The sequence below is a fragment of the Amblyraja radiata genome, chromosome 12 (assembly GCF_010909765.2).
Source record: "Amblyraja radiata isolate CabotCenter1 chromosome 12, sAmbRad1.1.pri, whole genome shotgun sequence".
Classification (NCBI taxonomy): Eukaryota; Metazoa; Chordata; class Chondrichthyes; order Rajiformes; family Rajidae; genus Amblyraja; species Amblyraja radiata.
Window position 1 is genome coordinate 35,161,351 of NC_045967.1, and position 12,099 is coordinate 35,173,449.

The 12,099-nt window shown below is 39.6% G+C and overlaps 1 protein-coding gene across 6 annotated transcripts in view; it reads right to left on the reverse strand.

Annotated features, from left to right (window-relative positions):
• Positions 1-192: 192 nt before the first annotated feature.
• enox2 (ecto-NOX disulfide-thiol exchanger 2) overlaps positions 193-12,099 on the reverse strand; it is a 187,982-nt gene continuing 176,075 nt past the window's right edge. For 5 of the 6 annotated variants that reach the window (XM_033030501.1, XM_033030502.1, XM_033030505.1 and 2 more), the window contains 3 exons: positions 11,899-12,004; positions 9,730-9,815; positions 193-3,849 (listed from right to left, as the gene is read on the reverse strand). In XM_033030501.1, the coding sequence (XP_032886392.1) occupies positions 3,712-3,849; positions 9,730-9,815; positions 11,899-12,004 (330 nt within the window). In that variant the 3' untranslated portion in view covers positions 193-3,711. The remainder of the gene's footprint in view (positions 3,850-9,729; positions 9,816-11,898; positions 12,005-12,099) is intronic. The other variant, XM_033030500.1, reaches the window with a different exon arrangement.

The following is a 12,099-nucleotide window of genomic DNA, read 5'->3' on the forward strand; positions in this document are numbered from 1 at the left end:
TCTGAGGTACCATTCAGCATTATTCTTATATGATGTTTGCATGTTCAAAAATGTTCGAGCCAACATGATGGGCTTCAAAAGGGTAAGATCAAATTATCCTTTGGATTTTTTCATTTGAACTGTCGAAATGTAGTTTGAATTACCTCTGCTGCATCTTTCATGATTAAACATACTGTAAACATTTAATGGAACTTTTTTAATCAAATGGAAAGCAAAGCTTAGCCATTTATTTATTTTTTATAAAACTTTTCAAAACTCTTCCAATAAATCACAAAACAATTAAAATACAACTTGTAAGAACAAATTGCAAAAGTATGGAGCATTCAGGGGAAAAAATAATTCTCCCCGCTATAAATTTCATTGTAAAACCACCTGGAAAGTAAAATAAACAAGTATCCCACTTTATCAGGATGCTCATCTCCATGGGCATTAACAATAATTTTATTCTTTTCATATTAGAGAGTTGTTCATAAACAAATTATCTCTCTAACATTTAATAATAATTTTGGTTGCGTAATTGCAAAGGATCTGTAAATTTGTCATTTAGGAAATTGCTTAAATAACAATTCAGCACTCTTCTGTAAATTTAGATAAATGCAAATCTCCTCAGAAACTAATTTAATAAAACTGTCACAAATAGGAAAACTGTAACTTAGTTCATTTGTATTATAGCATTCTTTTCAATTTTCTTGCTTCTTGCTTAGTCCTGCCAACACCTGTTTCTACTGGTTCTTCTGGTGTTTCATCAACAGGCATTCTTCTAAAGACATGTCACCAGGTTCACATCATATATGTGCTGTTTCAATCCATTTTCAGAATGATTCAGAAGTCAGCTGGGTTGGTTCCAACCAAGCAAGATCAAATGGCACAATTGTGGCCTCAATACATCCCAAAACACTTTCCAGCAATGAAGTACTTTTGAAGTATAATTATTGGTGTACCATTAAGATCTACCAATTAATTGGAGCTGTGTTACCCCCAAGATAAAGCAGTGTATGACCAATGTAAGATGTTGGTTGAAAATAAATATTGATAAGAAAAATGAAAGAGAGCAAACAGTAGAAAGCACCTGATGGCAAGGGCAAGAAAGTACATGCATTAAAAAATGGCTGACCTTTAAAGAAAATCATAATGTACACTTGAGGGAGCAGGAAATAGAGAGAATTGTTGCAGAGTGGGAATTAGGAGTGAGAAAGGGCTATTGTGAAGTATTAACAACACTTGGAATAAACAGCCTTTTCTACATTGTTGTCCTCATCCAATTCAGTGTAATCCCTGGCATTTTCCAGCAGACATAACTTTGCAGCAGTCAGTAGTGGGCTGACTTTGCCTTTGATGGTTCAGGGCTTGGAAAGAGAGACAATCTCATTTGCCCACGACAAGAGCATAAATGAACAAATTTAACAGCAGGATTTAGTCTGGAATTTTTTTTGTCTATTGTTCAGCATCAAACCTTTGCCTTTGTAATAAAGGAACATTTGTCTCTTCACTTGACAAAAAAACATTTTCATTTTGCACAACTGAGTAGAACACAAGTAAATATTAAATAATCACTTCATTCAGGAAGTTTGCAAAGGATGAAGGCTGTTTACAAATCATTTGTGCCCACAGAATAAAGAGGAACTCTTACTGGGAATCTTGAGTTCCTGATATTAATTTGAGATAAATGCCACCGCTCATAAATTCTGAACTATTGCATATGAAATAATGTTGACAACTCACAATTATCTGGAAGATAACATGTAATGCAAACTAACTCCGATTAATAATTAGTTCTATGCAGTGCCAGATTGTACCAAATTAAAAACAAGCATTTTTAAGAGTAACAAACATCAATAAGCCCATCAGATTTGTTTGAAATCATATTTTAACAGCAGCAGGGTGCCACTATCCATCATATTCACAGAGATGGCATACATGTATCATCACATATATAAAGAAACAGCAAGATGGATTCTCATTATAATTTTCCAATATAATTAACAGACTTTGTCGCCTAGGTTCTTCACCTGTAGGAACACAGAGACCAAATAAACACTCAAGTATTAAAAATCTGTAAAAATTAATATCTCTAAAAAATACAACTTTTATCAAGAGTGTAATTTAGCCTGTACAAACTAGAGACACTGTCCAAAATGTACTGCTAGGTCAATTCCGGATGTACAAAGAAATTATAACAGGGATGTTATTTGTCACAGATTTGTAATGTAAACAATTCTTTTCACTCTGTATTGTTTGTTGGAAGATACAGTACTTCAGTCCTGAATATATCAACAATATTCATATTTCACCTTCTTCAAACATGTCCCAGCACATTCTGCACCATTTAACACAAGCATGGAGAATAGACCATGCTTTTACATGTTATATTTGATATAATCTGTAATGCGCAGTCAGCAAACATTCATCTTGTTTGCATCCCTCTATGCAAGGAGCAGAGTCGTTTTTATTCCATTCAGTTCAGTCCATTGCAAATGTCTTTCCTCATATAGATCAATGTCAACAATTGAAATAATCTTCACTAATCTTTCAGACATACCTTTGCATATGATGGACTGCATCCACATCCTATGAAATGCAAACCTGTGTCCTCTTATTGTCACAGAGGATCAAATAATAAAATGTTCTTGCACTCTATCATGTTAGAAAACATAAGTTCATCTGAAACCGAGCTCTCTCTGGATGGAAACAGTGGCTAGGTCTGCTGTATGTTGCTTGAGCAAATTTATCCAAATTTGCCACATGCACACAGAGGTGTATTTATAGAAGTTTAAACATTACTCTATTGCATTGAGCGACACTGATCAAGTGTTCCAGGTTTGTGACCTACATTGAATTAGCTGATCTTAGGCAGGCCAGCATAGTTGTTTTTTATCCCAGTTTCCAGACTAAAAAGCATAAACATCAGTCAAGTTCATGCTTCCAATCAGTATTCAGTGATCTTGATGTGAAAATGTAGTTTTGTAGATGTGATACAAAACCAAAATTAAGCATAATGTTGATGCCATCCCACATTTAAATAGACTATTTCAACTTCACACAAAGAATTTCCACTGAAGTGGAATTGGGAACTGCCAATGTATGTGATAAAGATGGAAAATGGGAAAGGATATGCAGACCTTTCACAGACTGGAATTGAGTCATGGCACAAAATAAATAAAATCAGTAGCTTTGTAACAACAACTTTTTGTTTGTAATCATGGTCTGATGGATGGATACAATATTTGTTCATGCTTTTGCATTCCTACCAGTATTTCAAGAAGATGGAGCAATTGAATCAATAAAAGCAACTAAGAATTATGCTAAGAATTTGAAAGAAAACACCCTTTTCTTTAGAAAAATATATGTACTCTAACCTTGAAATGGATTAGCGAAGATGGAGGGGGCACAAGCCTGGGAAAAGAATGCAGATATTTTTTATGATTGCTTTTCTTTTTCATGTTCCATAACAAAAAGTTAGTATATTTTGGTAACAGTTGGTATATTTTCACTTGGAAAATCTTCCATTATCTGGCGAACATTGTGTTATGTAATTCTTGTTTAAAAAGCCTGTTTTCCAGGTGCAGCTCATATTGCTCTCGCCTGAGGATTTCTCATATTTAAAGTATCACAGAAATCAACCCTCTTACAAAAAAAAAATCTGCTATCGACTTTAGGCAGAAACAGCAGTGGAGGATGTATAGTAGTCCTGTGGTCTTGAGGATATTATGTTTAATTCTGTAGTGTCTTAATTCCATCAAAACCGCTAAACTTCCATCGCTTTTCCAAACTTGCACCGACTCCACTTATTTCCTGCTGGAACACGTGATGTAGTCGCATCATCAGACCTTCTATTTCCCCTGGAGAGATCTGCACAAGGAATACATACAACATTGCTCAAAAAGTGAGTAAATAATCAGAGCCACCCAGCAACACAATAATCCCAATCCCAGCCAACTGCCCGGGCTTGCCACCCTCAATCACCATCTGACTGGCCTTCATGTTTTTATTACAAGGGGACAGAGATATTCTATGATTTGATTTTAAGTAGGCTGATGCAAAGAGCCGACATACATTTGAGACTCTTAAGGTGCCTTGTACTAAACAACTCCCACACCTTGTTGGGCTTCAGTCTATCCCTTCATGGTTTTCCTCATACCCATCTATGCCAAATCAACTCTGGTCCTTTCTTTATGGAGACATCCAATGTCCCGTGTAAAGCTCTACACCCTCCATTCACATTTCACTTGTGTGTTTCAGGTTAGAGTGATACACTCATTCCATGATGCCCCATTAACCTACATGACAAATAATCCCAATATTCAGCCAAGAAACAGCAGCGTTCACTGAAACCCATTAACAGTGAATAATGATTGATGTCAAGATCTCTTGAAAAGATCATAATGCAGTAATGCATATTGAAGGACTACTGTTTGGAAATTGGATTCCTTTATTTTTGGAACGTTAAAACATGGTTGTGCTGTGGGCTATGATAACTTAGGTTCCCATGGGAAGACTGCAATATTGATTTCCTTTAGCATGCAACAATGCTATTGTCTTTTTTGGTGCCAAATGCTTACTTATTTAACGACCGGTGGGTGTGTGAAGGACAAACTATGAATTTCATTCGGCTGCTGACTGTTTGCTGCACTTGAATTACTGCAGTGCTTTTACCCTAAAGAGCACATTCTCTAATGGCAGGCACAGAGGCAAACACACCACTATGTTCCATTTGTTGGAATAGTGGCATGCATATGTACTCAGACATGATTTTCACAAAATGGTTTAAATAGTCCAGCTGCACCCACTATCCGCGTGAGGAAGATGTTTAGATATTTTATGCTGAATTGTGTTGTCATGTGGACACAGAGCACAGAGAAGATGACATTTTGTGAGGGGACAATCCCTTATAGCACAGCCAAACTAATCCTCATCTTGTACTGGTATTTTATCCAAAGGATCTGTTTCCCCATTAGATCCATCCATCACTTCCTCTTGTGACACCATCCACTTACACCAAGATGAACTACTACAGGGTTTGCCTCCTTTCTCCACAAAGTCTCCCCATGTGTTCGGTACATAATGCAATGTACCCCAAACAGCTGATGAAAAATTATGGTGATGCTCTGCTTAGAGTGCTCAAGTGCTTTCAGGCGTCATAACCCTTTTAAGTGGTAGGTAGCTCTCATCTCCCAAGTTGTGCAGATTTCTGGAGGTGTACTTCCGAAGAATGAAGGAGTCAAGGGTGCTGCTAGGGAACTTGCAATAATCATGAATATGTTCTCCTTGTGATCAACTACTATTCTGACAATGAAAGACGGAAAGTCCTATCTATTGAAAAATCCCCTAGGGTTTCTCAGGTACACTACTCAAGTCAATGACAGTCCAGACCATTTGTGGCTGATGGATTAGAGTCATTCTGGATCCAGGAGTTCCCATTTACATGAATAATAATTTTGCAATCAATGACATCACCTGGGCAAACGTAAGAAGCTTTGGCATGAATTTTGAACAGAAGTATTCGGTTACATTTCAAGACATTTTTCTAATCAGCACAGCCGATCATACATTATAAGCACAGCCACAATCATACATTAGTAAAATGGATCGATTAACAGAAATAGTTAAAGTTAGTAGTAACATTGTTCCTAGTGGCGGCGCGGCTCTGGCTGCAGCGGCTCTCTCTCCGGCAGTCCTGTTTGTTTTGTGTTTTTTGTGTTGTTTATTTTCGTTTTGGTTAGTCTAGTTTTGGTTTTTAGTTTCTGTTTTTGGGGGGGGGGGTTGAAACGGGGCTTGCAAGTCTCTCCCTGCGGGGGAATGCGACTTTTTTGTCGTATTCCCCTTCTCTGCCTCCGTCTGCGCTGAGGCCTAATGGCGGAGCTGGCGACCTCGAGGCTCAGGAGGCAGAGCCCGCCAGGACTCGCATTGGGCTAGCTCCCGTGAGGACGGCCCTGCTCGGGGCTGGAACAGGGGTTCCGTGAGGGACTGTGACGCTCCCATGAGGACGGCCGGCCCGAGGAAGGAACGGTGCTCCCGTCGGAGTGGCCGAGCTCGGGGAGGTACGGCGTTCCCAGCCCGAGGGAGGAGCGGCGCCCAGTCGGGGCGGCCCAGCCCGAGGGAGGAGCGGCGCCCATGCCGGGGCGGCCCAGCCCGAGGGAGAAGCGGTGCCCAGTCGGGGCGGCCCAGCCCGAGGGAGAAGCGGTGCCCATGTCGGGGCGGCCTGGCGCGAGGCTGAGACGGTAACGGCACTCACGTGAGGGCGATCCGGCTCGGGGCTGGAACGGTGCTCCGGCGGCGGTGGCCTGAGTCCGGGGTTCGGCCGCGGGCCAGCGGCTGCGTCAGCAGGACTGGTGGGCGGCAGCTTCGACCACCCCGGGCCGCGGTGTTTGAGCCGCGGGACAGTTGTAACATCGCCCGGGGGGTATCGCCTCAGCGCAGAGGGAGAAGAGGAGGGAAGAGACTGGAGACCAAAGACTTTTGCCTCCATCACAGTGAGGAGATGTTGGGTGGACTCACTGTGGTGGATGTTAATATGTGTTTATTGTTGTTTTTTATTGTATTGTATTGTATGTATGACTGCTTCAATTTCGTTCAGACTTCGGTCTGAATGACAATAAAGGCTATCTAATCTAATAATCTAAAAAACATCAACTCTTGCAGGATATCACTGCCTGCATATATACCCATGGACTCAGTATTCACCATTCTAGATCAAGTAAAGCAAAAGCCAAAAACAGAGTCAATCTTGTTTCATCACCAATAGAAGTTCTGAGCAGTATCAACGTAATTTCTCTAGTCAAATATCTACAGTTTCTTCAGGGAGCATTCACTCATAAATCTAATTTGTGGTTCGTACATCATGGAAATGCTTAGTGGTGTTAGATACTGGTTGCAGAATAACTACTGTCTGGTCAGCAGCAAGAATCAATAATTCTGTCAAGAAAAGAAAGGAGCCTACATTTCCAATGAATTTGGTTAGGCTGCCACCAGGCAACATCTTCCAATGACAAGGTGATGGTGAGCCATCCTCTTGATCTATTGCAGTCATAGTGAAGAAGCACTTATAGTATAATTGGGGAGTGTCAGCAGGGAATTCCAGGATTTCCACCTGACAGCAATTAAGGAAAATCATCATTATTCCATGATAGGATGGTATGCGACACAAAGGAGAATTTGCAGAAGTTGGCAATTCCCTCCCCCCAGTACACAACCTCCCGTGACCTTCCAGGAGTAGATGCTGAATTGCATGATGCTAAACAGTTTGATGGGTTGCAGCAATGCATCTTGTGGATGTTATATGCCTGCCAATGAAGAAAGTGAATGTTCTGCATGGGATCTTGCTTTACTTTGGGATCATGTGCGACCTTGTTTTGAGTAGGGATCTGAAGAGTCTGATAGATGGTGGGAATGATTTGGAGTGTTATAGCCCTGTTCCACGGTACGAGTTCATTCCAAGAGCTCTCCCGAGTTTGTCCTGATTCGAACTCGGAGATTTACGGTAATGGCCACTCGTCGGTACTCGGGGCTCTCATGGACATTTTTCAACATGTTGAAAAATCTTCACGAGTCTTCCCATGCTTACCTGCCGTTAGCGAGTCTTCCCGAGTACCTGCCATTAGCGGTACGAGCCGCTAAGAGACGTCCCCGAGCTCCGACGTACCCGCTACGTTCATTCTCCGTGCTTACCACTAGTTTGATTTTTTTTTAAACTCGGGAGAGCTCTTGGAATGAACTCGTACCATGGGACAGGGCTTTTAGGTGGTGAGGGACAGTCTCAGAACAACTACCGTCTGCTTGGCTCTTTTCGTAGCCAGCACATTTCCGATAACTGGCGAATCTCCGCATGTTTCTGGCTGGGAATCTGGTGATGGTTACGCAATTGAATATTGCACAAGGTGGGTGGACACACTTGATGGAAATTTTCAAAATTTAGCAATTATGCCAAGCATAGAATATGCATAGCATAGATATGCCAACCAATTATGCCAAGAAAGTATGCATGCAGGTACAGCAGGCAGTGAAGAAAGCCAATGATATGTTGGCCTTCATTGCGAGAGGATTTGAGTTTTGGAGCAAGGAGGTTCTACTGCAGTTCTACAGGGCCCTGGTGAGACCGCACCTGGAGTATTGTGTGCAATTTTGGTCTCCTAATTTGAGGAAGGACACTATTACAATTGAGGGAGTGCAGAGTAGGTTCACCAGGTTAATTCCTGGAATGGTGGGACGGACATATGATGAAAGAATGGGCCGACTGGGCTTGTATTCGCTGGAATTTAGAAGGATGAGAGGTTATCTTATAGAATCATATAAAATTCTTAGAGTTTAAGATGGAAATGCAGATGCTGGAAAATCGAAGGTAGATAAAAATGCTGGAGAAACTCAGCAGGTGAGAGCATCTATTGAGCGAAGGAAATAGGCAACGTTTTGGGCCGAAACCCTTCTTCAGACGTCTGAAGAAGGGTTTTGGCCTGAAACGTTGCCTATTTCCTTCGCTCCATAGATGCTGCCTCACCCGCTGAGTTTCTCCAGCATTTTTGTCTACCTAAAATTCTTAAGAGGATTGGACAGGCGAGATGCAGGAAAAATGGTCCCGATGTTGGAGGAGTCCAGAACCAGGGGTCACAGTTTAAGAATAAGGGGTAGGCCATTTAGGACTGAAATGAGGAAAAACTTTTTCACCCAGAGAGTTGCGAATCTGTGGAATTCTTTGCCACAGAAGGCAGTGGAGGCCAATTCACTGGATGTTTTCAAGAGATAGTTAGATTTAGCTGTTAGGGCTAAGGGAAACAAAGGATACGGGGGAAAAGCCGGAACGGGGTACTGATTTTGGATGATCAGCCATGATCACATTGAATGGCAGCGTTGGCTCAAAGGGCCGAATGGCCTACTCCTGCACCTATTTTCTATGTATCTATGCAGTATTCGTCATTTATCAGCCCAAGCTAGTTGTTATTCAAGTATTGTTGAACCCATGAACAGTCTGAATTTAAATAATTCTAGATTGCAGACCACAGGAACCGTGGATTCACCTCGTAGTGTTTGATTTTGATTCCATGTAAATTATTTTAAATAATTGTTAGAAACATAGAAAATAGGTGCAGGAGGAGACCATTCGGCCCTTCGAGCCAGCACCGCCATTCATTGTGATCATGGCTGATCGTCCCCTATCAATAACCCGTGCCTGCCTTCTCCCCATATCACTTGACTCCACTAGCCCCTAGAGCTCTATCTAACTCTCGGTGATAATAGTTGTGATAATAGTGAATAACAATTGTATAGCACAGCGTAATTGGAACTAAAATTATAAACTAATGAAAATAACGTTCCTATTCTGCCAGTTTGTATGAGTTAAACACTTAAGGACATGTTCTACAATCCAGGCATTTTCAGTGAATGCATTATTTGTGATGCTATAATATTATTCTTCTGTTATATCACCGATTCATTTCATAAAGATATTTGTTGCTCTACAGTGTGGATTCAGCATTTTTATTTATTCCTTGTAAAGTGGACCTGAGTTTTAAAATTCAATGGGGTTGTCCAAAGAAGAATGTTCATGACAGAACAGTTACTTGCTCTATAGGATTTGGAAGCAATGACCTAATCTAATGAAAGTTATGTAATGTGCTCTGAATCAATTCAACATTCAGTTACAAGTCTGCTGAGTTGCTATGAACAGCTGGTGTTTTGAGCTATGGTACAACAACTTCATTTAAGTAATGTTAAATCAAAGTAACAATTCTTGTTTACCTTAGCATCTAGTCGCTGTAGATAAGAACACATGTAGTCTATACTTGCTCCAAAAGGGTGGACATGGAGAAATGTAGAAATAATACCTGCAATTTAAAAAAAGTATGCTATTTTAGGGTGAAATGTTAAAATGGTGAATATCCTGGCTACAGAAATATCCCGAGAAAGACAAGTCACAACCAATATAATACACTGCTGCTTGAAAAGAAAACCTTGTTCTTCATTTTATAAGGGTAATTAGCCCATCAGTTATAACTTTGTGTCTTTAGTTATAATCTCCAGATGGAGATTGAATCCAAGTTATATCCAAGTTTGAATCATGGCAAGTTATCCTACTTAATTCAGCAGACAAAGTAATTTGTGAACTAGAACTTGAAAGTAATGAAAAGGAACTAGATTTTTGTAAAAGCTCTACAAATTCAGTAAAGGCTTTCAGAGAAGGGGACACACCAACTACAGGGAAGCTGAAGAATAAATGGTATTGGGATTATATTGAAATAGGGTTAAAATATTTTTGCAATGTTACTGCCAATCACATTGCCATGAAATAAGTAGGAAATAAATAAATATAAGAAATGACAACTTAAAAGTAATATGTTTGACAATTGAGGTGATACTTGCAGTGCGCCTTCACAAAACACTGAATGTATTAAAAATATTTTTTGGGAAATGCCTTGGGACTCAAGATTTTGATTATGGATAAATAATTAAGAAATTTGAACTTGCTTTCACTGAAACTGTGAGTGGGAGGAAACAACAATTCAAGTTTTAAAAATAGTTAAATTACAAAAGAAACAAAAGTACATTATTTGAGTATAAAATCAGAGATTTGAGTATAGAACTAAAAGTCACATAATTTCCCTCTACAATATAAAGAATGTCCTACATTTATTGACAGCTTCATCCTGAGGAAGATTACTTCAAATGAATTTCTTCAAAGTACACTTGTTACCCAGTTACATACAAGAACCTTGTTTTACATAAATCTCACAAACAACAAATAGATAAATGCTCATTTCATGTGTTTTTTTGTGATATTGGACAAGGAAAGATGTTTGCTAGAAAATGTCCCATCCTATGTGTATGAATCTTTAATATATACAGTATATTCTGAACTATTAATATATCAGTCGAACAATATTTAACAGTACCACACACCCACAACAATGTAGTGCACCACTAACCTAAATTAAGTACATGAGTTTTTGTAATTGAGGAGGGAATGTATGGAAAAATCTGCTGTGTAAAGCACCAAGCAAGATGGATGAGCTTCGTGCTAAAAATGGGGTTCAAGAGTTATATGATTAGTACAAAAAAATGTTGATTGAAAATATTGTAAATATAATAGTTCTTCAGTATCAAGATGATAAATCTTGTTGTAAAGAGGGGCAGAAACAATGTGAATTATTGAGGCTCAGAGCAATACTGAGCACTACAAGTGATGCAAGCTTTCAGCACTTAAACATTAAAGTAGGAATTGGAGTAATCGAAGATTAATATCACAAAAGCGTTTTCATGAATTTATCGAGACAAAGGGGGTATTGGAGATGGAATTTGCTTCCATTCATGGTTGGCAGGAAATGTGATGCAAATCCCGTCTACGATTGGCCTCATCTGCTTTCTGTCTAAAGAATTCCACAGATTCACCTTATCTCTGTCATTAATAGCTTGCCCCTTATCCTGTTTCTGGACATCCAGTCACCTGGAACATCCTTCCTGCATCTAATCTGTCTGGTTATGTTAGAATTTTGTAGGTTTCAACAAGATCTCCTCTTAGTTTTGTAAACTCCAATGAATATAAGCTGAATTGGTCCAATCTCTCCTCATATGCCTGCATGCTATCCCAGAAATCAGTCGTGAATCGTCACTGGAATCCATTCATAGCAAGAACATCCTTCCTCAGGTAATGACACCAAATTGCACACAATACCCAAGGTGCAATCTCTCCAATGCTTTATACAATTGCAGTAAGACATTACTGCTCCTGCTAAACTTACATGTAACCTGTCCAATTGTAGTACGTTTTTAAACAATTACAGCAATATTCTCTTGTGTATTTTAGTCGAGGCACAAGTAAACAATGGTAATCAAGTAAATATTAAATTCATTATGTTTAAATGATTTTCTGTACTGTTTCATGAACACAAATAGGTTTGTAATATCTCTTACCCACAAGTAATGCTTCCCTCTCTGATCGGACAGGCCCCGGGATGACCTTGTCCAACTCACCATCCTGCTCTTGAATGGAGCCCAATATTGTACACCTTGTGATATTCTGTGTAGTGAAACATAGATTTAAAGAAACATCACTTTGCTGACAATAAAACACATGCTACTTTTATTTATGAAATTAGAAAATCAGATCAACAA